The sequence below is a fragment of the Pholcus phalangioides genome, unplaced genomic scaffold, assembly GCF_987345545.1.
Source record: "Pholcus phalangioides strain wild (caught in Gottingen) unplaced genomic scaffold, Ppha-v1.0 ptg000016l_1, whole genome shotgun sequence".
NCBI classification, from domain to species: domain Eukaryota; kingdom Metazoa; phylum Arthropoda; class Arachnida; order Araneae; family Pholcidae; genus Pholcus; species Pholcus phalangioides.
The window spans coordinates 13,598,526-13,625,899 of NW_028301609.1; the positions used below are offsets into that span (position 1 = coordinate 13,598,526).

Genomic DNA, 27,374 nt, shown 5'->3' on the forward strand with positions numbered 1-27,374 from the left:
GCCCTCGAAACGCATGTGAAACTTGGACGTTAAACACCGTGAATCCCGATTGGATCGGCATCGCGTGACGTCATTGATTGATTTGGCGTAAAGCCCGGTTTTCCTAGGAGCAGGTTCTTCTGCGCCGCACGACACGCCGTCCACTCACCAAATAGGAAAAGCGGTAACACATAGCGCAACGCACCAGCGCTTTACGTCAAGCGTGATTGGCCGAGCGCTTGCGGAGGAGTCGAATGAGTCGTGCGCTGCGTGTTTCGTCGATTTTCTGTTTTCTTTCCCCTTCCTTTTTCGGTCTCTCCCCCCACTTTTTTTATTGTGTAAAATGGCAAAAAGAAGTGAATATGCAGACGACAGAACAGTTGATGCACCATGCTGGGAAAACGCAAACGCGTAGCTTGATAAAGCAGCACGTTTCCGCCGACGCGAAATGGTCCTATTCGGTTCACGTGGCCCAGAAGAACCTTGCTCCTAAAAAAACCCGGCCTTCAGCCGGTTTTTCTGCCCTGCGTAAAACCGAATAGGACCATTTCGCGTCGTCAGAAACGTGCAACTTTATCACGCTACGCGCTTGTGTTTTCTTAGCGTGACGCATCATCTGTTCTGCATATCCACGTATTTTTGTCATTTTACACAATAAAAAAAAAGGCAGGCAGAAAGAAAACACAATAAAAGTAAACAGGATTGGCGAACATAGGCGCCGCAACCTAGGGGCTGAGACTATTTGAGACCTAACGACTGGACTGTCAGGCGGCTAAAACGATTTGTACGACTCATCTAAAAACGCAGCTACGCCTCAAGTTTGGGTCGTGAACCATAACTCAAGAGCCCCAGTCTGCAAGTGAATTCTCACGACCCTTATCGAAACCCCTGCGAATTAGGGTTTTGTCATGGCTCATAGCTCAAGAACCCCTGGCTGCAAGCGGAATTGTACGACCCAAAGCGTATCAATAATAATTTTGTCTTTAATATTTAGCGTCTTTAATACGCTTTGGTACGACCCATGTGGAAGACCCTACGAATCCAGTTTGGCTCCTGACCCATAGCACGAGAATCTCTGGCTGTAAGTGGATTCATACGACCCATCTTCGAAGATCCTGCGGATCAAGTTTGGGTCGTAACCCATAGCTTAAGAATCCCTAACTGTACGTGAAATTGAACGCATGGCCCCCACATCCTGTAGCGGGGCCCCTTCTGTAGCTAATTTATAGCGTGAAAAAGCAAAAAAATGATGATAATCATCCCGGTCCCTGTCAGCCCCCCCCCCTATGTGGGAGCCATGATTGAACGACCCATCTCGGCAGCCCCTGCGACCCAAGTTTGGGTCGTGACCTATGGGTAAAGAACCCTTGGGTTATATTAAGCAAATGAAGTACCCTAAATGCTATTACATGACAAAAAAAATAGCTCGAAAAACTATTGTCAACATGTTTAAAAAAACATGGGATGTTTCACTTCAGGACACACACTGTATTTGTGATTTACATAGATTTGAATAGTACAAAAATGTCATTTATTGTTTGTCAACTTACTTTTCTATTATTGTTGAGAAATTTTACCACACATTCGCATAAAAGTGGTCCTTGCTTGGCTTGTCAAGAAATAGGAGACACACAGGGCCGCACTTATAACAGACGCGGGGCCATAGGCGTCTTAATAATTATGGCATCCAAAAATTCACAGAAAATATACGGGAATTCTGAAAAATATCTATACAAAAGAAAAAATATGGCACACAATTTAATGTAAATCAACGGAAGAAATTAATTATATAATTTCGACCTGAAGAAAATTCTAAATTGATGAAAGAAATAATTCCGAAACCAATTAGGACCTAATGGAAGAAATTGTCTGAGAACTAATGAAAATTCAGAATCCCTGAGTAGAAAATTATTTGACAATAACAACTTCAGCTTCCATGAAAACTAGGAATAAATCAAAGAAATACATCTAGAATTGATGAAAAATTCAGAATAAGTGAAAGAAATACATCTAGAATTGATGAAAAATTCAGAATAAGTGAAAGAAATATTCCAGAATTGATAGAAATCCAGAATAAGTGAAAGAAATAATCCCAGAATTGCTAAAAATCCAGAATAAATGAAAGAAATAATTCCAGAATTGATAGAAATCCAGAATAACTGAAAATAATCCCAGAATTGATTGAAATCCAGAATAAGTGGAAGAAATAATTCCAGAATTGATAGAAATCTAGAATAAGTGAAAGAAATAATCCCAGAATTGATAAAAATCCACAATAAATGAAAGAAATAATCCCAGAATTGATAAAAATCCACAATAAATGAAAGAAATAATCCCAGAATAAGTGAAAGAAATAATTCCAGAATTGATAGAAATCTAGAATAAGTGAAAGAAATATTCCAGAATTGCTAAAAAATCCAGAATAAGTGAAAGAAATAATCCCAGAATTGCTAAAAATCCAGAATAAATGAAAGAAATAATTCCAGAATAAGTGAAAGAAATAATTCCAGAATAAGTGAAAGAAATAATTCCAGAATAAGTGAAAGAAATAATTCCAGAATAAGTGAAAGAAATAATCCCAGAATAAGTGAAAGAAATAATTCCAGAATAAGTGAAAGAAATAATTCCAGAATAAGTGAAAGAAATAATTCCAGAATTGCTAAAAATCCAGAATAAATGAAAGAAATAATTCCAGAATAAATGAAAGAAATAATTCCAGAATAAGTGAAAGAAATAATTCCAGAATAAATGAAAGAAATAATTCCAGAATAAGTGAAAGAAATAATTCCAGAATAAGTGAAAGAAATAATTCCAGAATAAGTGAAAGAAATAATTCCAGAATTGCTAAAAATCCAGAATAAATGAAAGAAATAATTCCAGAATAAATGAAAGAAATAATTCCAGAATAAGTGAAAGAAATAATTCCAGAATAAATGAAAGAAATAATTCCAGAATAAGTGAAAGAAATAATTCCAGAATAAGTGAAAGAAATAATTCCAGAATAAGTGAAAGAAATAATTCCAGAATTGCTAAAAATCCAGAATAAGTGAAAGAAATAATCCCAGAATTGCTAAAAATCCAGAATAAATGAAAGAAATAATTCCAGAATAAGTGAAAGAAATAATTCCAGAATAAATGAAAGAAATAATTCCAGAATAAGTGAAAGAAATAATTCCAGAATAAGTGAAAGAAATAATTCCAGACTAAGTGAAAGAAATAATTCCAGAATAAGTGAAAGAAATAATTCCAGAATAAGTGAAAGAAATAATTCCAGAATTGATAAAAATCCAGAATAAGTGAAAGAAATAATCCCAGAATTGCTAAAAATCCAGAATAAATGAAAGAAATAATTCCAGAATTGACGAGAATTCAGAATAAGTGAAAGAAATATTCCAGAATTGCTAAAAATCCAGAATAAGTGAAAGAAATAATTCCAGAATTGACGAGAATTCAGAATAAGTGAAAGAAATAATTCCAGACTTGACGAGAATTCAGAATAAGTGAAAGAAATATTCCAAAATTGATAAAAATCCACGATAAGTGAAAGAAATAATTCCAGAATTGATGAAATAATTTATCTATATAGAAAGAAATAATTCTGGAACTATTTCTTTCTAAATGAAAACTCACAATAACTGGTCAAAACGCGCGGCCCGATGCGACCGCCGCTCTTGTCGTACACTCCTAAGGGCATCTATGGAGACGTGTGTACCTTTGAACCATTCTGCTGGTTATTATAGAAACTTCATGAATAGCTCACAAGTAAAAATCGAATGTTTAGCAGCTGCTTAGAAAGTATCGTATCAATGCCGAAACGAGCTTAAAATATACCCCTTTTTTTGAAAAAATGTAAGAAACTCACGTGTTGTGCTTGAGAGCAGCAACACTGCCAAATAAAGGGTTAAAACTCGTTTTAATCATTTTAAAAAAAACACTAAAAAGTATTAACATGATTAAAAACATATCCAAAAGCAAATGATCAAATATCGATCGTTGTGTTGTTTAGGGTGAACATATCGATAGGCGAACATGCTTCTCGCTAGGCAGAAAATCAAGATTGATGCAGTGTTTACGTTCACACCTCTTCGAATTCAACCTATGTTGAAGCCCGTTTTATACTACTTGATATATAATAAAAACACTTTTTACAGCTAACTACTGTGCTTTCATTGATATACACCAGCAGAGGCGCCGGCGTGAAGAAAACATTTGAGGGGGCTGAAAGTTGCTGGTCGTTCCGTATATACGGGACCAGTGGCGTCGGAGCAGGGGGTGCTCGAGCACCTACGGAAGTTTGTAGAACGGGTCCGAGCACCCACAGAATTGATTCAAAAATCGAAATTTCCTACATGAATCTCAAGACGGGCACCCACAGGTTCGAAACACTTCTGACGTCCCTGTATGGGACCAAGGGCGTCGGAAGTGTTTCGAACCTGTGGGTTCGTCTGTTGTTCTGTTGCCCGTCTTGAGATTCATGTAGGAAATTTCGATTTTTGAATCAATTCTGGGGGTGATCGGACCCGTTCTACAAACTTCCGTGGGTGCTCGAGCACGCACAGCACCCCCGGCTCCGACGCCACTGTATGGGACTCAAGCGCGTACGCAGGAGGAGGAAGGGGCATTGCATTGTTTTTTTTCAGAAATTATTGGGGGGGGGGGGGCTCAGCCCTTTCTTTAATTACAAAATTTATTGGGGGGTCACAAATGGCCTCAGCCCCTAGGTTTAGGTGTCTATGTACACCAGTGGTTCTTAACCTTTTTCATCCCGCAGCCCCAGTGTAACGCGACTCACCTTCCCGCACCCGTTTTCTCCCGTAATTACGTTGATTACCCATTAAATAATTTCTATAAGCCCTTTCACTTAATATAGAAAGCTTGTTTTCGACTATGGTTGATGTTTAATATTTTTGGCGCTTTTATGAAAATTAATTCAAAAACCAAACCAAAAATGTACTATTTCGGCTCTTGGAAATGGCGATAGTTCCTATCCCCCCCCCCTCTCCCCTCCGCTGGATCCGTACCTGAGCGAAGGCAGACATCTTCAGCATAGGCGGTGATAGTCTTGAAAGTATGGGCAAGCACGATAATTGATGGGGTGGGGGGAAGGCATGATGATGCCAATTCATATATACGCATATACATATTAGACCAGTCGGTTCTGCCTTTGACGCTGGTCCCCCCGTATCCCCTCCCATGATCTTTAGCGGTGAATGAAGAGGAGGCAGGCATCTTCAGCTGTGACTAAAGCCAAGAAAGATATCTTTAGCTGCGAATGGAGCAAAAGCATGCATTTTCAGATTCGAATGGAGCAAAGGCAGGCATCTTCAGCTGTAAATAGAGCCGGTCGAGTGATCATAGTGACAGACTCTCATCGCGAGGTCCTGCGTTCGAACCCCACTGGCACCACAGAGGTGTTCGGCTGAAGTTGGTTTTCTGTACTTCGAGCCGATTTCCCCGTTAAAAAAGTCTCGCCACAGAGCAACAAACCTACAACCGGCACAAATATTCAATCATTACACTTCCCTTCTGAAATATAGATGGCAACACTGAAGCCAGACTCAACACTGGATGCATAATCTGACCGTTAGGTACACACATTTCCGGCACAACTCACCAGGTAGTAAATTGCTCATAGCAATAGATCTGAGTTATGCTGAAAACTCAGGTTATCTATACCTGAGTTTGAAAGAAAGTTGTAAATAGAGTGGAAGCAGGCGGATCTAGGACGATCTGCTTATTTAATGGTATTGTTTTAACAAAAAACGAGTACGATTGCTAATCGAAAAAAAAAGCTTTCGCAACGCGAATTTCGCGCGACACATTTTCTGTAAACGAAAGCTATAATAATGTGTCAATGTCGATACGATTCTTATTCCTTGAGGAATAGAAAAATCCAATTTTCATCGTAATTTCAGCTTTTCTTGAATAATCAGTCTCTCATCATCATCGTGACTTTTTTTTCATCTCTCGCCACAGAAAAATGGCGGAACCGCCGGTTAAAAACCACTGATATACACCTTGTTGCATTACAACACTATAAAAATTACTGGTTACAAACCAGACTTCCATTAAAACGGACAACCTTCACAGCCATGGGCGGAGATACGCTGGGGGGGGGGGGCAGCGTCAATCATGGAGCCAACTGATCTAATGTATATGAATTGGCATCATCATCATGCCCCCCCCCCCCCAGCCTTTCATGTCTATTTCCGCCTATGTTCACGGCCTGTTATAATGAGGTTCTACCGTATTTTTTTAAATTCCTCACCAGTGTTTGTTCTTTCGAGGATATTTAATAACATCGGTATTTTGCACTACCTACCCCCCGGAAGGTTAATAGAGTTGTCATACTTGTCATTTTTGTGTTGCTCACGGAAGTGTTATGCGGTGAACTACTTTACAAGGTGATACAAACTGCATTCTGTTAAACTAATAAATTATAATTTTTTGCTGCGAATAAATACTTAGATGCATTTGGTACTAACAACGCCAACCAATTCAGAAGAGATGCCAGCAATAGAAGATTTGGTGGTGCGTGGTGAGATAATATATACTACCTCTTCGTATAATGATAACCCTTCTACAACAATATGCTTTCTTTGTCAGGAGAGTGTCGTTATATTGAACGACAGTTTTACTGCAGTTTAGTAGTTAACTAAATATTAAATCGTCAATCCACTCACACCCAGTGTTATCTAAAAAAAACCCTAAAAAGAGTAATTTCATTCCTCTCCATAATTTGAAGGGTAGTTCTGTGAAAAAAAAAGTTAACTAAAATTTGAAGGAGTATTTTCACTCCTCAACGAAGGAAGAGAAAGTTAAATTGAATTTTGATGCGTTGATCACTTATCTAGATGCACATTGACGAACACTGTGCTCACACCTTGATTCTTCATATAAAAGCCAGAACCACACCCGCGTTCAACCCAGCTTTCAGGTGTGGTTAGCAGTGGCGTCGGAGCCGGTGGTGCAGCGGGTACTCAAGCACAGTATTTTGTAGCACCGGTCTGACCAGTCTCAGAATTAATTCAGAAACCAAAATCTCCCATATAAAGATCAAGTCGAGCACTCATAGGTCGAAAATACTTCCGATGCCTTTGGTGACTAGCCGAGTGCGGGGCTATTTCAATAGTCGGTTTTGCGCAGCTAAGAATAGCGTAGCGCGATCGGTATGAACCAATACCTTCTATAGCAGAAAATCTCAGTGCGAAGCTTTGAAATCGCCCATTGCACCTGTAGCCATTGGATATGGCTGGCCGAATTATGCGAAATCGTTACCTTTTTTCTGGAGTATATTCTATGACAATAGGTCAAGGGCGTAGCGGGGGGGGGGGGGGACTTGGGGGTCTGGTCCCCCCGAAATGTGAGAAAATGACCGAAAAAAGGGGAAAAGATGGCCAAATCCATTGTTCTGTCACTATGGTCCCCCCCGAACGAAATTTCTGGCTACGCCCCTGCAATAGGTGAAATGGAATTCAGTGACGTTACGAGGTTCGCGCAGAGGCTATCTGCTATAGAAGGGGGCGTGTGAACCCAGCTTCCAAGGTGGAGGTTTTTCTCTTGTGGAAACAAATTCACTGTTTCCATGTCCTGAAACGAAACTAAATTTTAAGGCTGTTTCCAGAAATTTATTTCGGATGGAGATGACTTGTATTCCGGGGAAGATTAGCATTTGGGATAAATACACAATGCAAATGGGCTGGAACAATCAGATTAAACTTAAACTAAGTCCTGAAACCAAGATTTGCAGCTATATTTCTACTTAGATGCAGTATATTCGCGAGCTTAATTAACTGTAACGTATACTTTTAACAACTACACTCACCACCACCACATGTAATTTATGTCGAGCACCTTTTACATGGAAAATAAAAAAGTTGGTATTTTCCACAGGCAATAGTGCCGGTGAAATCGCAAAGGAAAATGGGAAAGGTGGCGCGAAACCCTATAAATCCACTAAAACAGATGGTGTATATCTTCCTATTACTTTTTCCTCCCTACGGAATAAAAAGTTGCCAAGCAGGTTCATATTCACCAAAATGAATCACCATTCAATCCTGATCTTGCACATGTCAACAGGGCTTTAGTATAACATATTCCGAAATTAACTTTTTTACTTGACCACTCTTGAAAACCTGATTAGAAAAATGTTGTCCTGTCTCTACTGGAGAAACAAAAATCCAGGTTTCTAAGTGCAATATCTGCTGACACATTTGAATTAAAAATATCGATGGAAAGAACAGCGCACACAATGAGCTTGCTTATAGTTTATGCATTCTTTCCATCATTTTTTGGAAATTGGAATTATTTCAAATATCTCAGTGCAAGGGCGTAGCCAGGGGGGGGGGGGGGGACTTGGGGGTCTGGTCCCCCCCCCGAAATGTGACAAAATGACCGAAAAAAGGGAAAAAGATGGCCAAATCTATTGTTCTGTCACTTTGGTCCCCCCCCCGAAATGAAAGTGGTCCCCCCCCGAACGAAATTTCTGGCTACGCCCCTGTCTCAGTGAATATTGCACTTAGAAACTTGATTTTTTTTAGCATCAGAAGAGACAGGACAACAGTTTTCTACTTGGGTTTTGAGAACTGTGTCTGTATAAAAAGTAATTTTAAAATTTTTTAATAATTATACAACCCCTAGCAATATGAATGACGTATCTGAGGTCTACACATTACTTGGATACTTTTTCCAATTGAAAGTATGGTTCCAGGATCAATGATTCACCAGTAAAATGCAGCAAGGGGAATTATAGAATCGCCCTCTATGTATATTCATATGCTGAACATGATACCTAATGCATATGTGTTGGAGCCCCGTATAATGTGTATGACGAATGTATGTGTTGCTGTAGGGACGCGTTGCATTGTACAGAAAAGAGAGATGATCAACTCTAAACAGAGGGAGAAAAGTTTGATCATTGATAATTTTTGTCGCACCACGGTCATTTTCTTCACACGAGGGCTAATTAGACCTGGACCTACAATTTATTGCAGATTCAGAATGGCAGGCTTGTTTTTTATACTCATCGAGAGGTTGGTGCGCTAACCCCTCGATGGGGAACTCCCTGAGGTAGAAATTTTTTGCTGCGGTCAAGTCGCCGTTTTTTGTTATACCCCTGTGTTAGGAAAGTTTTCTGAAAAGGATGAACCAGGTATCAAACTCGTGACACCTCTAAACATCCTTTGGTACTTTAGGCGAGCATCTTATCGACCGGGCTACTGCGCCCGAGAAAAGTTTGAGTCATCTCTCCTTGGGAGATACTGACATATTTAAACTAGCCTCCTGTACAACCCCCATTTAAATTGTGCTCCAAGCTGCTACTGAATTGTTTGTTATTGTTGAATATATAGTGGTGAGAAATTTCAAGGTCCTCTGTTTGTCTCTGGTGAGAACAAGCAAAACAATTAGGTGATTTACAGTTCAAGTGTAGATGCCAATTCCCAGACTTGAAAAATCTGTAGTTGGTAACGTGAAATATTTCACTGCCAAAAAAAAATAGGAATTTCTTAGGGACTTCATAAAGTGGCCAAATAACAAGTTTTTCCAGTACACTTCAGTATTTTCCCTAATTATGGCCGCCCAGACTTTTATTTTTCATGTCCTGTTTTTCCCCATATTTTCGTAGAAACCCACTTGAATTTTTATTCTTTGCTAAAATTACGAAATAAACATGGCAGACATTCCTGTTGCCATCCATTAATTAAAGTAATTTTGCAACTTATAAATTACATTATGATAATCACGATTATAAATAGGAATATTTATCTTACATATTTTGTAATGTTTAAACTATTTTTCTGTACAATTCATTGTAATCCACCACAGCTTGTAGTTGCGTTTTATTTCCTACTATTGTAGATTTTAGCAATAATTGGCAATTTTACTAATTTTTGCATCACATTTGGCAACAACGTACGATTTTCAATTTTTTTCCAAATCCCCATTTTCTTCATTTTTGTCGAGGAAACATTATTTGTCTAGGATTGCAAAAACCGAGGGATTTTCTTTAAGGATTTCTTATTTTCGCATTTTTGCAATTTGAGGTTATTTTCAGGTACTTTTCTATAAACATATGAAAAATCCAAAGAATTTGTTTTTCGACTGGAGGATTTTAATAAGGTTAAAAAATCAGAAGTCTTCCGGGTAAATCAAAAGAATCAGCACCTATGGTTCAAATTACACGTGCATTTGATGTGTAGAATAAACTTGCAATTTAAGTAAGAATGTGTGAAAAGCTACCACCACTGGTCATTCAAGTGGAATCTTTTACTTCATCGCATCAATAATTACACTAGAAAACATTAAGTTCAGTAACACAAAAACTTGGCTTTTGCGGTCAACAGATCCAATGCATCATACGACTTTGAAAAGAGAAAAAAAAAGTTCATATTGTTTACAGCGCAATCTCATCGCTTCAAAAAACTTTTATCCTTTGCACAATATCGTTTAATAAAATATGACTGTGACTTCGTCTCTAGTTCTGCTAACTCCCGAACAGTAGGAGCCATTTGTGCAGTGTGAGTCTGGTAGTTAGTGCCTGCAAGAAAATGAGGATGGAAGGAGATTAATTAAGAACAGATATTTAGTGTATATTTGGGTGATACACATTTATCTATCGATAAAACTGGAGTCAACAGATAATGTATGGAGTCATATCAAACATATTTTCACCTGCGTGAGCTCTCTTTTTGCCGTATGAAACCTTCCCATCAAATTCATCAGCAGGAATTCTAAGGTCGGGTTCCACTTGCTGAATTGTACAGTTAAGATGATCTTCGATGTCAGCCAGATACTGTAAGCAATGGATGAAATATACCAATGATTGCTTGACAAAGCAAAAGAGCATTCGAAAAAAAAAAAAAATTTGCGGAACACTGATTTTTGGCAAAGAAGGTGCGAAAAACCACAATACACAAATCTACAGCACTTAAATTTAAATTCTGCAAAAAAACTTGACATTTTGATGAGCATAATAATTCTTTCACACTTTCATTCACATCCATAACGATTGGCTCATACACAAGCACCTAAGCTACGTAGCTACATGAATCTTCCCTCCCGGAATCACTCACAAATACTGTATTTCCCGCATTAGATGGCATGCTATAATGATCAAGGGACACCAGGTTTTTGAATGTTGGAGTCTGGCCATTCCCAGTATCCAGGAAAAGTTGAAATGGTGCAGAACAGCAGTGAGTGGAGAGGGGGACCACAAGATTCAAATAAGTGCTTATAATTACTTAAGTGCTTATAATACTTTGTCACTTGTCTCACAGATTGCATTTCTGAACCCTACTTAAAAAGTCAGAGCCTCAAAGTCATGACGTAGCCCTCCTGTCGACTTCCATTCCTAAATTCCACTCCACTTCATTTTGTAAGACATAAGGAGCTAAGGGAATCGTCATTTTGGTACTGAGGAGCTCTTGTCAGACTTCAGGCTATACTTGGAGCTGACCTGATCTCGACGGAATGAACAACATATTAGCAGAGCAAGGAGACTTATGATGAAACTAAATCTTTCTAAATTTAGTAAAAAATCTGCGGCTTAAATTCTGTGAAATCAAAGTAAAATAATTCTGAGCTCAATCTTGATTCTTGTCGTTGTTGGGATGACTCCTGATGCTCATTCGTGATCCTGCTTGTGTGAAGCTGTATTGTTGCAAAGTTATGTCCAATAAGGATCACGTGATACATTCAGAAGAACGATATCAATCTAGTATATTAAATACTGAATAAATATCAAAATTGAAATAGTTGTTAAACTGTAAAAAGCATGCTTTGCCAATGTTGAAAAATTTTCACTTTTTTTTACATGTTCAGAAGATTGAAGAATATGTTGCTGCTTTCGTACAACACAGTAAAAACTTGTTAAGTTGTCAATTTGCTTTGGTCCCTTCCAGCTCTCATAGATTAAAATGTTATTAAACTCTCGTTTACTCGTCGTTAATTTCAGTTAACTTGTCACTATGGAAAAGTTCGAAAGAGAGAGAGGAACAGATGATTTCTAAGGCGTCCTTTACAGAAAGAGCTTGATAACAGCATTGCTATATGTTCAAAAGTGATCATAAAAGTCTTATGTACCAAAACGAAACAGATCTAGTGACGAAAGTTACACTGGGGTAGTTCATTTGCCAACTAAAAATAAAGTTCTTGAAACATTAGGACTCTATGAACTGAACCTGATTTCTGTATGGGCCCCACTAATTTGAGGCTTCAAATTTTGACAAAATATCTGTTGAAAAACCAGATATCCCCCCCACAGGATGAAGCCTTCTAATATCTTTTTCCTCCGCAAGGCAACCTCAATTCAAAAGTAGGCCATGTTTTGAGATTATCTTATAGCTATATCGTGAACTACTGATGAAGAATTCAAAGCACTGAAATTAAATGTCACGAATGTGTAAAATTAATGTGCAATAGTTATGTTGTAGAGAGAAAAGCTGACTATAATATTCTAACAGTTACTGTGATGAGTCTAAATAAAAAATAACTGGTATAAATCATAAGTGTACCAGAGTGTGTATTTTACCATATTAAAATAAATACTAAAAGCTCAAAAGAGTTTAAAATTCAGTTTTTTTCTTTAGTAATCTATAAATTTTGTTAATATAGTGATTTCAATTCATATTTTAATTAAATATTATATTACAATGAATTAATGATTTTCACAGTATTGCACACTGAAACTGATGACACTTCGCTTAAGTCATCATAATTTATCAATAATGTAACAACTTATCAAGGTTTTATCGTATCATGTTTTGCAGTGTAATTCTTCAAACTTTTGCTCTGATTATTTAAACACATGATCAAAGAATACAAAAATACTTTGCGGTGCACTGATTTTTCCACTTTGCCCATTTAATCTACAAGAATGAATGAAATCAGACATTTGCAATAAACCAAGATTTATGGTAGCAAATCAAATGTGAAATAATAGTTTGTAAAGCACAAAGGATCCTGAAATGCAAATAACCGACAAGTTTCAAATCAAACAATTCATTTTATTCTCGGAAGTCCAGATATTTAAAAATTTCCTGGGATTTCCCGGGATGCCAGAAAATACGGATACTGCCAGCACGTAGGTCTCCCTTAGTGTTTCTCACCATGCCGACTAATGCAGGAAGTACAGTATGTTTGATCATGATTTCCCCCCCCCCTTTTAATGTAATCACTGATCACTATAAAGGGTAATTCTAAATTTGTGGGACAAACTTGAAGAGATGGTATTAGACACCTAAACGAGCATTTTTGATCACAGAGAATGTGCCGTCAAATCACAATAGCAAAACTGGCAAAGGGTGTTTATAGAGAGCGCACAACAGCACTTCACCAAAAGCAAATATCACACACGTTTCTGACAAATCTACTGCAATAAGTACAATCAACTAGTCAAGGGTGCAGGGAAGGTATTGCAATGTGGTAGGCCATCTCACGGCGCAACCTGGGTAACGAAAATTCTACTACAACTTAACTTTACATGTACCTCGTACACATTCCTGTGTGGAATTTCTAACGAATCGGCACATGCCCGAATGTGTGTTCTGAGTTTGTGCAGCCCCTAACGTATTTATGTTGTTGAGTTGCTCTTGTTTAGTGTTCATGCTGCCATCTGTCATCCCTTTTCTGAAATAAAGATGGAAATGCTTGTATTTCTCATGTTATGTCTGTATCGTGATGTAGGTCGTCATTCATTCTACTGCTTGATCATTGTTTGGTGCAGTATAACCTTGATGGTTCTTGCACCCTCGAATGGTTGATAGCACATATCGCAGCAAATTTGTCTGAAAAATATGATTTTTTTTGGTGAAGTACTGTTGTGCCCTCTACCACCTTTGCTATTGTGATTTGACTGCACATTCTATAACCAAAACTTATTGTTTGAGTCTTCTATCAAATCAGTTCGTCTCATGAATTTAGAATCACCCTGTACATGATAGAATACAGTGTTTATACTGCATAAAAAAAAATAATTGAAGAAATTTGAGTAGGTGGAGGGGGGAAAACCCACTCACCTGAGGTTCAGTGTACCAAATACAACAACCCCCTTCATCTGTAAGCCTTGTGTTATAGCAGCCTCTGCCTCTGTTCTGACAATTTGAATGATACCACACCTACAAAAAACACAGCTATGTCATCATATTTCACATTTATGTTATTCACACGGATGTTAATAGAACAGAATAATTTATATAGAATACTCATACATGCATAATTTTACTACTTGATAAAATCATATGTGTGTGTACAAGTATCTCAGAATATTTGTGATGACACATTAATTTCACTTCTATTCCCCGAAGAACAAAGGAAAAAAAAATTGAACTATCAATAAATACTATTTCAACTTGAATAGTAGAATATCACCTTTTCTGGAATTGCAGAGACTAATGATATTGCCAGTCCCATCCTACAAAACAAAACATAGAATTATGTACTGCAAATTTTGAAGATAATTCTAAATAGTACAATTAAGACCTTGGAACAATATTGATGGTCTCCTGAAGTTTTTCCACTTACAAAATCAGTTTTTTAAATAGAAATACAAAGGCCACAACAGGCAAAACGTGGTGTCTGAAAGCGAATGACCATAAAAAATATGGATGTCCAATATAACAAAAATACAGCAACCTAAAATAAGAGCAATTATTACGAAAAAAAAACTAACTAAAAATTATGAGAATATATAATAAACTACACATAAAAAAAATGGTATAAGTATGGATAGCTTTTCGCTTTATCCCTTATGAGTGTCGTATTTCTTTTTAAACATTTCAATTGCATTAGAATTCACGATCGCTGGTGGGTGGGGGGGGGGGGAAAGGGAAGTTAGGGATACAAATACAACACCACAACAGGCAAATTGCCCAACGAGGTGGCTGACTTAAGAACATCATGGATCCCCGAGCCCTTTTTTACCCTACCTACTACTGCTACACCACACATGCACCCCGCCAACCCCCCCTCGCGGAACCCCCAACGAATCGGTACACGCGGTAATGTGCGTGTACGTGTAGTGAAACCTGACGTGAAGTTTTTTTGTTTCTCTGTAATGCTTGTTATGTGTAGTGCTACCATCTGCCACCAGTTTTTCAAACTATGAGTGAAGTGTTATGATTGAATGATTTTTCGTTATAGGACTGTTGCTCTCTGTGGCGAGACTTTTTAACGGGGAGATCGGCTCGCATTTACGCCTTGAAGTTGGGAACCACAGAAAACCAACTTCAGCCGACCACTTATTCCAAGTTATTCCATTTATTAACCCAACAAGTTGCAAACTATTACTAAAATATCTAAAAAATCACCAACTGCAGAAAATAATGAGTATTTTGACTTGCCATAAAAAAAAATGCATAGCTTTGACAAATATGCGCAATGTGTAATATTTATTTGACTATAATTATCACAACTAAAAAAAAACAATGTATTTTATGGAGCATCCCGTAAAATACGCGTTATAAGGTCACCCTATATATACAAGTTTCTGGCTCGTATACTGAAAAGATTATGCACAAGTGTTCTATATATGCAGTATAAATACTAAAAGAAAAAAAATCCCTTTAATTTAATAAATATTTACCGTTCAGCACGACCAACTCTTCCAATCCTATGCACATAATTATTTTTCTCATCTGGCAGAGTGACATTGATCACTGTAAAATGAAAACACAAACATATAAGTAACTTGTTCTTCTATATAGACGTTTTAGCTGCAGCTTTACCATTTGGAAATTGTGCTTCCAGGCGCACACCAGAAATACCAGAATAAAAGATGCAGACTCATTTTTTTGTACACTCAATCACGCACTTAATACTGCCGTATTAACTACAACCCCTCCCCTTTTAAACATTTTTATAAAGGAGAAAAAGTACCTTGTATACCAGTAAATATGGTTGCTTACTGGAATGCAAAACTATGCGAATATATGTACTTACCATAAGGCACACCGGTCACGTCAATACCACGAGCAGCGACATCTGTGCAGATAAGAAATTTGGCTTCACCTCTCTAGAAATTAAATAAACACGGTTTGATTCCAATGTACCTCAACAAATTAATTCAGAAATATGCAAACAAAATATCACGTTTTAAAAATTTATTTGTAATGATAATTTTTACAAAACAAAAGAAAAAACCAGAATTGCATACTTTGAATTTCTCCAGATTTCCTTTTCGCTCTGCAGGTTTACGATCACCGTGCAAACACACACAAGAATATGGATTGCTGCGGTTATATGCACCTGAAAATTTAATACATTATCAACTCAATACATTCATGAATTGATATAATTTGATTTCACGAGTTATGAAATTTATATTAAAATATTTGGCCGCATCATCTGTGTCAGATGAAAATACAACCAGATACAATGAAAAATCAAATATACGACTTCACTTATAAAACATATTTTAAACATTTTGATGAAACATACCCACTGCTTTACTTTTAGGAATAATAATATTTTACCATTGTTTATAAACTCTGATCTCTGAGAGAAGAAAATACTAATTGAGTAAACGTCACAGTGAATCTGAATTTGAGTCCAGCAACCAAACTGCATTCATAATATAAGGAATAATTTTTCAATGGCTTCTAACAATGCTTCGCAATTTAACCCCCCCCCCCCCCGATAGTTCTACATATTTTTAGAACTTTAAGTAATAAAAAAGATTTGCTCATGGCATAGCATGACTCAGGCAAATTTATAATGGAAATGTATTATATTGTTGCCACTAAAATAATAAATGTGTACTAATCAGACATGCGCTAAACTTAAGTAGATTATGTTTACTAGTGAACAAGTACTTTTGTACGTTACCAGCATTTTATTCAGTTTCCTCCAAAGTATTAGTGGAAACATTTTTTGGGAAGATATCAATTAGGGCTGTTTTCATTGCGGGAAGGGAGATGAAAGTCTCAAAAGGTAAAAGCAGCAGCTTCACAAAGCATTTTCTTCGAGAATCTAGAACCTTTCTTCTGAACCTTATATAATTTGAGAATCTCTCTGTAGACTTCACAAATATAAGCTGATTAATAGATTCCAACACAATTGTATTAGGAGATTATTTACCTCCGCCCACTTGGTTCAAATAGTTTTCCATGTTGTCGCAGTCTATTTTTGTCCTGCAGAATATGATGCACTGATCCATTTTCTGCTCATTGATAGCTCTAACAGTGTACTCCCCTTTTAGTAACTTTACAGCTTCTGAAAGAGTCTCTGCAGAAGGAGAAAGCACTCGTCAATAATAAGGATGGGGGTGGCAGTGGCAAAAAAAAAATATATATATATATATAAACCATAAAAAATATCAGTATAAGAACATTTAGTTTATTTGCTTAACTAGACAATCAAGTGATTATGATAAGACCTCTTACCTGGTGTTTCAAGACCTGGTCTTATATTATCTTTGGCATGGACTGCATCAGTCTGTAATAGTGAAAAGCTTGATTAAATATCACTAAACACATACAAGGACAGTAACAACAATGGTAAATCATTTAAATAAATATAATTTTGAGAAAAAAGAAACGTGTGCCGATTATAAGATCTAAAAACCTGTATGCGTCGTCTCATACTCGTCCACGAAGTGTCTTTTCTTGGATCAACCATACACACCTGAAAAATATTGAAGGGAATACAATAACTTCATGAATGTTTTTTTGAACACCGTAAAACCCAACAAATACTGCAATAGCAGATTTAAGACTTATCTCACATTTTCCCATAGTAGGTTTGATAAGAAAATTCACAGCCAAAAGCTTATCAGCGCAATGACAATAAAGCTCATGACATAAGAGTGAGCATAAAGTGAGAGATAAGTATGTTAGTTGATGAGACTTTTGAGTAAATCAAGTCAATAATCAATTTTTTTATGTCATCTCAGTATAGTAGTTTTAAACATAACTAATGATTTTCGAAAAAAACCCTCACAATTTCTATTAGAACTTGAATTGAAAAAAAAGGGCAAAAATTTAACCTTCATAATTATTAAAAGTTGAACAAAATATGATCATGATCAGAGGAAAATGATTGGAGAACTCAGACACTAACATTTAAAACATATAACACTGGACAATAATGAAATTGCATTTGACTTGAAAACATAAGTCGATTCCGAATGATTTTGACCTGCTGAACAGGAATATCACCATGGAAAAGTTTGATTGGCTCTTATTTTTGAGATATTACCGTGTTAAATGTTAAAAAAGTGCTTTACGAGCATTATTGTATGGTATGGTATAAAATTGGTAAGGACCATAGAACGATGTTACAAGGGAAAATGACCAACTTTGATACTAGTTAACTACAGCTGGACTTGTAAGAGATTATCTTTATGTCCAGCACAAGTACGATGCAAAGCCAAGTACATGTCAGATGCGATAAATGAACTATTTTGCTGCAATGCAGTTGAATTTCTATGTATTTTTGCCGCAATACAGTTGAATTTCTATGTATTTTTGCCACAATACAGTTGCATTTCTATGTATTTTTGTTGCGTTGCTATGTATTTGTATTGCGTTTCTTTCTATAGTGATGTTATGTCTATATATTGAAGTTTCCATATATTTGTGTTGGTTTTTTTTTCTTTTCGTTTTCTATATACTTATGTTGTGTTTTAATAATGTATTATGTTCATTTATATGTGTATTAAATGTACAATTTCTGCAAAAACTTATGTCAATCCAGCTTTTTTTATGGTCAAATTAGTGTTTAGCATAACAAACTACATAAGAAATGGCAATTTTTGTTGTTTAGTGAAATTAGACACTTATGGCCATATTCACAGACAGCTGCTAACATGCAAGCACATGCTAAAATGATGGTTATTTGGAAAACAGTATTCTCAGCACTTCACAGACTGGTTAGCAGCTGGTTTTTTTGTGAAAATGTAGCCACTGATATTTGGGCTGTTGAAAAATAACAGGCATGTTAACGCATGCATGATAAGTGTTGTTTGCCAGAAACAAGATGGAGGATCGGTATGAACTTCTTGACGATATTAGAACGCTTGAAGCCAACAAAAATTTTGAACGTCGTTCAAAGATTTCTTTATAATGGCAGATTGACCGATATGGATGTTTTATCAAACAATGATTTTAAGGCAAGGTATTGCATTAATCTTAGCACTGTTGAACAAATACTGTCTATGATAGCAGATGATTTGCCAACGAATACCAATATCAATAATTGCCTGTCTAACGCAGAGAAATTTTGTATTGCCCTATGTTTTTATGCAATGGGCAATTATTAACTGGCAATCAAGTTGTCGAGCCATCAACCAAATTTCTCGATATGTTGCTGGACTGGCTAGACATGCGGGAGGTAAGCATATTTTCATATATTTGTTGCATAAAATTTTTTATAATATATTTGTTGTATATAAAAGTTGAGTCACGAACCTCCCATATCTAGGAAATTTCTGTTATTAAAAATGGGCTCAGCTCATAGGCCTACTACACTTGTATGTCACATAGGTCCACTCGGTTCCATATATATATATATATATACGTGTGATATATTAATCATATATTTGCCACTATCTCCAAAACACGGATAGAGATACTGGGTATGAGCCCCCTCCTCTACAAAATTTTTTAGCTCTCCCATCAGTAAATTTATGCCAACGGCTCAGCCCTCTTTATTTCGAGTAAAGAGCATCCATGGTGTTTAGTAGTGTCCTCCACAGTGTTGTATAGTATTTTGATTGTAACTATTACTTTTTCATAAATTACCTCCACAAATATATAGAAACCTCGCCAATACATAGAGACACAAAAAAAAACCAAAAAAAAAAACCACACACATATAAACACACAGCGAACATTACTGTTTGACATGTTGCTTCACTTTCCAGCATGCACATGTTGAGCACAGAAGAGCATCTCTTGTGTCAGTAGTCAGCCAGCATCAAGGTTGACCATTGTTCCTAGTAACATTGTTCTATAAGCAGGCTACATCCTGAAGGAAACGCTCTTCATGTTCACCTTTAACACACTGCAGCTCATAATCCTCAGAGTTGATTGAATTAGGCATAGGTACTTTGCATTCTCCGGTAGCGTATACCCTTTCCTCCAGTGGAGTAACTATCGAAGTTGCAGATACACCCCCGCCAGTCTTCACCACCTGCATCCTCTCCTCAACTACTTTGGCCTGTGTTGTCCTTTTCATTAACCTATACACATTTATTAGTTGAGGGGTTGTTCTGGGGAATAAAACCCCCGGGAGTTGCATTGCACTCCTCAGTCAACCTCTCCCAAGCTAGCTACTTCTGCCAGTTGAGGAAAGCACTTGTTTTTTTGTTTTCCCACAAGGCAGCATCCTCAGTGACAAGCTCGATCAGCAGTTCCTTCAAGGCGCTGAAATTTTTCCTTATCCAGCTCCATTTTAGAAAAAACAAACAAAAACACAAAATTGTCGAATAAAACAAACAAGTGAAAGCGGAGAGGAAAAGCATGTGGAAATAGGTATGTGCGGTGTTGACAGTACAGAGATAAAGAAGAATTTGATCACATGACCTTTATTAACGGATCAGCATCAAGATCATCATCACTTGTTAAATGCCATGGCCTTGCCAGCAGCTCGCTGGTTAGCCAAGAATACCGGTCTTTTCTAACATGCACTTTAGCATTCACCCGCATATTAGTTGATTGGCCGGTTAACAGTCGCTCAGTGAATACGACCATTAAATATTTATACACTTATAAACTTATTGAATTGCAATACACTCTTATTTTTAATGTTTTTTCCCTTTGTTAATCTAAAACTAAATATACCTCATGCAAAAATGGTTCTTTATGTGAATAAAGCAGGTACTTACAACATGATGCACAGTTTCTGGTACACTGTCTTCCCCTTTCAGATCAACCCATGTTGGAAAATGCATCAATCTCTCCTATGATACAGAAAACAAAAATGTTAAGTCATCAACACATAAAGCTTGCACAAATACAGTCGCGAATACCATTATAGTGAAAATCTTGTTTTAACAAGAATAGAACTTCCAGAAAAGTTTACGTAGGAACATTTTGAATTACCTGGAATTCCTTAATGACAAAATTTTGTTATAACGAAGTGATTTCTATGGTCTCTTGGAGTTCGTTATAACAGGATTCGATTGTATTATCATACGTACTGATAAACAAACCACAATTTCTTGTGTATTTTAAGAACAGGCTATTTTAAAAACAAAAAGTTTTTTATGCTTCACAGAAATTATAATGAAATTTTCTTAACAAAACAGGACAAAAAATTACAATCCCAAAAACGTGATCAAATTCTTATTCCTCCTTTATAACCTTATAAAACCAGTGTCCTATTTTGAATAATTTTGCCAGGCAATGATAGTTATTTGTCTTAAAAGATGGAATGTTTGATATCAGGGATGCACAACCTACAGCACACAAAAAGGGTTCCGTCTTGCTTGCAAAAGGTGTTCTTAAAAAAAAGACCAATAGACATAACACTATAAGCGCAACAGTTTGGGATTCCAAAGCAGCAGTGATCTCACATATCTGGCCTGCTGACTAACACCCATTTCAAAATAACAATCTGCAAACTTTCACTTCCAATTTTAATCTCTTTTACAATTATACAGGGAGATTTAAATTGTTTGTCCATAGGACTATTTCTGCAATCGTTAAGTTTAGAAGTATACTTTCAATTATAAAAAGTTTTCAAATGACATGCGGTTTCTTAGAATGTCATAATTTTTTGAGCAGTCGTATACATTAGAAAATAATAACAACTTCTTATACACTCCTTCTGTGCTAAAAATTTTAATTAGTGAAATGTAGAACTGGCTTTGAAAAGTCATATGCAAAAAAACTGCTTTATAGGCCTGCTGCTTTATTATATATGCAATATTTATCGAGCTATTTAAAAATGAGAAATTACAATGTTTTGGCGACTTGTTATGTTGGCATGTTTGTACTGGCTTAAGAATCCCCATTTTTAGAGACTGTACACAAATGAAATTATATGAACTATTGAACAACTGTATTTAATTAATAATTACTTCATTGCATATTTAAAAGCTTTTCATCGCTTTTTGCCACCTCAGATAATTTTCATCCCCTCTCGGACAAAATTATAACAAAATAATTATTCAACTTTTTGGGGAAAAAGTGAAATGAAAAAAAAAAAAATGTTGAAAATGTTTCTTCGGCACATAGAATTAAATTGCATGAAATGTGGAGGGGTCCAACTTTGAACCCTAGGCAGGCAAGGATTTGAGAGGGAATCCCCCCCTCCCAAGAGCTGGATAATATGGGAAAAATCAGTCTGACCAAAAAAAAAAAAAAAATAATACAGGGGACGATCATACTAATCTACACAATAAATCGCTTTCCCAACACATTGCATTGGATCTGCGCATGAACAGTGGTCATATAAAAGCGCAAATGAAATAATGGTTTTGTTGCAAAGCAACGACTTGAAAAGATTTATTATCAAAATTATTCAAGAGTGAAACTACTTTTTCAGTCACAATGGCAATTAAATTTTTCACAGAATCTTTACATTTGAAATTCAAGTTTTCCCAATTAGCGACCCACACCCTAAACTATTGCCGATAAATGCTGAAAAATTCAGAGTCAAATATCTCTATAAATATTGCATTTAAAAATATGGAGTTTTTGTCAATGTGTGTGAGCTTTTCTAGTGCACAGGGACTGTAGGCCTATAAAAAGTTAATTTTTTCATTTTATATGTATCACAACCCCTCAAAAAATTATGGCATTTTAAAAAGATGCATGTCATTTGAAAACTTTTTGTAATTGAAAGTATGCAGTGATACCTGGGCTGATGAACGCCTTGGCTTACAAATTTTGCAACCAACAAAGACTTCTTTTAAGAGATTTTCTGCCTTGGCTGATGCATATTTTGGTTGATATGGATGCACACGCTAAACTAACAAAGCAGATTCATGAGCTGAATTTCAGCACAGAATTACTGTCAATCAAGCTCGATTAATCACCTCACCACCTAACCACACCACCTCAGAATTCTTTTGAAAAAATACACCTTCACTTCTCTCAGAACGTTTTTAAACCATTTCATACAAAATGATAGAATGAAAGATAGACAATGCTTTGAAAAAAATAAATTAAAATTTTGGGAAAATCTGAAACGAATTAAACAATTTTTCATAGAAAGCTATGGGATATCGCATTTCAACTAACAAAGATTCCGACCAACGAACATGATTCCGGAATGAATTATCTTTGTTAGGTGAGGTTCATTGCCCCAACAAGGGTAGGGCTGACAGGACTCCAGCTATGGGCACTGGGATGATTCTCATTTGTTTTTTCACACTATAAATTCACCACTAAATCATAAATGCACATCATCCATATTCTTCGGCAGAACTTCTAACAAATTGATACATGTTGGAATGTGCGTGTACATGATGTGAACCTAACACTAAGTTTGTTTCTGTGTAATGCTTGTTATGTGTCTGTGCTATAAATTCACTTTCACCCAGCTAAAGATCTCAGCCTATGGGCCCTGCTCCAATATGTGGGGGGCATGGCCAAGGTATCACCGCACTTTTAAAGTCAATGGTCAGAGATAGTCCTAAGAACAAAAAATTTTAATCACCATTATATAACAGCTTTTCAATTCAGTCAGTCAGCTTCATACCTTTTGGATTATGTTATACTGTTATATCTTAGAAATTACAGCACTACCCTACATTAGTGGGGGTGCCAGGAAATTCATGTCACTGATTCCAGATAACTCTTAAATATCTGAACTCAAAGAATTGGCTGAATTGAATCTTGTCTGTTCTCTGCATTTCTCAGGATCCTTTATGTTTTAGTTAATACGGTCAAATAATTCCAGCTTTATTTTTGGTTTTACTACAACAAATTCGGATTTATCAAAAATGTTGGACACAATGCATATTTGTTCAGATAGATTAGATGAGTTAAATGGAAACATATGTAGACCGCAAAGTATTTTTTATCCATTATCATGTGTGTAAAATCAAAATAAGCAGAGTGAAAAAAATTATAGAGATGCACAGCAAAAACATGACGTTGTAAGACAAAAAAGTGACAACATATTTTTTTTTATCTCTGAACATGTAGGAAAAGTGTGAAGAGTACAGAATGTATATTTTGCATTAGGTTGGCAATAACTGAATTAGAGTAGCAAGTAAATGCTCATTTTTCCTCATCATTATAATGCATCCTGGACAAAAAACATGTTTGTTACAGTGAAAAACCATCATTTTATTTTTATTAGTTCATTCATACAGTATTTAATATTAATTGATAATGATCTTTTGAATATTTTCTGTAATCATTAAACCTTGTTTTTCTTGGCATGACTCTTTGAACAGCTGGTGTCCACAGAGTTTTACAACATGCCAGCTAATGCGATGGAATACAGTACAGTATATAAAGGTACTTTAAAAGATATTAGAAAACCAAATTCAGAGTATATTGTAAGTTCTGATGCGAGTTGGAGTAGAGATTAATAATGGCCTCATTTATCTTATTCCATGTAAAAATGGCAATCAATTCAGAAATATAACACTTACTGCAAGTTTTTTCACATCAAAGGAATGCAAAGTAGCCGAACACACCACCATCTAAAGACAAAAAAAAAGTACATATGAATGAAGGTGGTCATTGTACACAAAAATAATCGAGAACTATACTTGTCAAAAATATATTGCATAAAAAAATATGTACAGTAGACTCGACTTACCGGCTTGAAACTATCCAATCTCAGTGCCATCCGGCCTAGTTAAAAGTTAATACATTTCAGCCATTCCAAGATCACAAAAACCGGGTTTGGGGTGTGGCTATGCAAAATCGATTGTTGATAAATGGAATGATAAACATAGTGGGATAAATCGAGAGGCTATCCATACTAAGATAAGACAATCAATCTTTTTGTATGGGCAATGCATTATATATGATAATTTATTATTTTTTGATGATATATGCTTTTATATTGGATGTTTTGGTCATATTTGGCATCCATACTTTTTACCATAATTTTTCAGCCACTTCATTGGGAAATTAGCCTGTTGTGGTCATTGTATTTGTATTAAAATTTCGTGTGCTGTGCTAGCCACACCTCATAACCAAAACAGTTTTTGTGAAGGTTAGAGCATAAGAGTGGGGAAAGGCGAGGTAAAAGGGGGAGAGAAAGCCCTAAATTTATCTACATCAAGAACTTTTTAAAAATTAAACATTGTGAGTTTTGACTCTTTCATCTTAGGCCTAGCTTTTGACATCTGCATTATCATTTATCAATAAAGAGTGAAATAAGTTTAAGTTTTGTAAGAACTTAACTTTTGTTTTACGTTCATATTTTGTTTATTTTAAAAGCATACATGGGTTAATACTGTGAATAGTATATATGTTTCCATGTTTCCTACAATAAGGGATAGACATAAAAGAATTCATCCTAAAACTCCTAGAACTTAAAACATGTCCAATATCTTTATTCTTGGACCATCAATTCGGTAATAAATTTTTAAAACATACTCGCCTTTATTTAGAGGTAAGAAAATATGAATAGGAGCAAGTTTTGGTACACAAAGGGTATTTTGGTAGTATTGATGGAGGTAGGAAGTGAGCATTTAATATAACCCGGTCTATCTGGCTTTTCTGTTATCCAGCTTGCCTTTCTGCCACATTAGGTTAGATAATCCAGAGTCTACTGTACAACCAAAAATTTGATTTAATCTTTCAATTAATCAAATGAACTGATTAAGTAAATTCTGAGTCTAACAGGCAAAATGAACATTTCCAAAACAAAAGTAAATTTATAATTTTGTATATAAAGGCTGTCTTAAATTGTTTGCATAGAAGATTTACAACCGTTGATTTAAGTAACATACTTTTAATTTAAAAAAGTTTTCAAATGAGAATGTGGTTACTTAAAATATCAAAATTTCTCTGAAGGGTTGTATACATAAAAATAAAATAATTAACTTTTCATATAGTCCTCCTATAAAACTTTCAATAACTGAAATCTAGATCTTGCTCTGAAAAATCAAATGCAAAAAAATTTCTTTATCCAGACATTAAATATATAAAATCACTGTTTTGGCAGCTCATCACTGTGTTGGCAAGTTTTCATTGGTTCAGTTGCTATTTTTAGGGACTGTAAATAAATTGAATGAACTCAACCATCTTATTTCTTTTATTCATAATAAATAACAGTTACAGAATTTTAACAACTTTAACTTTAATTTAAGTTTCACAATTCCTGAATCACACCCTCAATCATTGCGAGAGATGCTGAAAACTTCAAAGTCAAATATCTCCATTAATATCGCATTTAAAAATACATATTTTTTGTAAATGACTTCTCAGAGCTACATTTGCATTTCACGAAATGAAAGTTTTAGCACACAGGGTCTACATAAAAAGTTACTTTTTATAATTTTTTACGCAACCCCTTAGAAAATTCAGGACATTTTGGGTAACCAAGTTACTTGAAAACTTTTTGTAAAAGTATGCTTCTAAACTCAGCAGATGCAGAGATATCCGCTATCTAAACAATTTGGCTCAGCTGCCTGTATATAGATACTCTAGTAGGAATCATATGCCTTTAATCTTTAGTATGCCACTAATCATTCACACTACACAATTTACTGCCAAACAGCTCAGCAGGCCACTTTCGGCAATGTGTTGAAGACAACAGCTGTAATGTGAAAAAAAGGATTAAAGAGAAGAAATCTGTACTATATTTACCTGTAAGCGTTTTCCATCAGATGTTATTTTAGGAATTTGTGAATATAAGCGATTAATCAGATCAGTGTATCCTTGGGAAAGCAATCCATCCTAGACAGAAATGGTTATGAAACATTGAAATGCCAAAGATCAAGAAAGAGATTATGAAAATAGAAGAGAACAAAACTTTAGACTGATCTCAATTAAACAAGCATATAAAGTAAGTGCTGCAACTGATCAGAAAAATTTTGAATGCATTGTTTATTTTAACATTTCAGCTACAAACGATCCCTGAAGCAGAATGCTTTGTTTTGTTCTGCAACGAGTGCTCAGCTGACTAAAAAATGTTCTGCAGTGAAAACTCTCATGATAGTGTTTTCCTGCACAGAATAATTATTTTTCTATCTTACAAAATTATTCCAGAGATTGTTCTGCAGCACCACCAATTATACAATCATTACACTCTAGTTAGAAAAAATGATGACAGATAGCGGCACACAGCAATCATTGCACACAAACCAACTCCATTACAGGTTCATTACACGTACACACACATTCCAACATATACCAATGCATTAAAAGTTCAGCAGAGGAATGTGGATGAGGTGCATGTAGTAGTAGCACCACTAATTGTGTTTTGAAATGTATGCCACTGTTTTGCGTACATTCTGCTCCGCGGCAAATGTAATGTGTGTA

General features: G+C 35.9%; 1 protein-coding gene across 1 annotated transcript in view; it reads right to left on the bottom strand.

Annotated features, from left to right (window-relative positions):
• Window positions 1–10,230: 10,230 nt before the first annotated feature.
• Window positions 10,231–27,374, bottom strand: part of Ddx1 (ATP-dependent RNA helicase Ddx1) — a 45,970-nt gene continuing 28,826 nt past the window's right edge. Inside the window, exons 19-31 of the mRNA XM_089245665.1 lie at window positions 26,700–26,789; window positions 24,527–24,577; window positions 20,801–20,875; window positions 17,539–17,598; window positions 17,358–17,409; window positions 17,053–17,199; window positions 16,130–16,221; window positions 15,916–15,988; window positions 15,560–15,632; window positions 14,347–14,389; window positions 13,995–14,093; window positions 10,651–10,771; window positions 10,231–10,516 (exon numbers count right to left, since the gene is read on the bottom strand). Of these exons, the coding sequence (XP_089101791.1) occupies window positions 10,386–10,516; window positions 10,651–10,771; window positions 13,995–14,093; window positions 14,347–14,389; window positions 15,560–15,632; window positions 15,916–15,988; window positions 16,130–16,221; window positions 17,053–17,199; window positions 17,358–17,409; window positions 17,539–17,598; window positions 20,801–20,875; window positions 24,527–24,577; window positions 26,700–26,789 (1,107 nt within the window). The 3' untranslated portion in view covers window positions 10,231–10,385. The remainder of the gene's footprint in view (window positions 10,517–10,650; window positions 10,772–13,994; window positions 14,094–14,346; window positions 14,390–15,559; window positions 15,633–15,915; window positions 15,989–16,129; window positions 16,222–17,052; window positions 17,200–17,357; window positions 17,410–17,538; window positions 17,599–20,800; window positions 20,876–24,526; window positions 24,578–26,699; window positions 26,790–27,374) is intronic.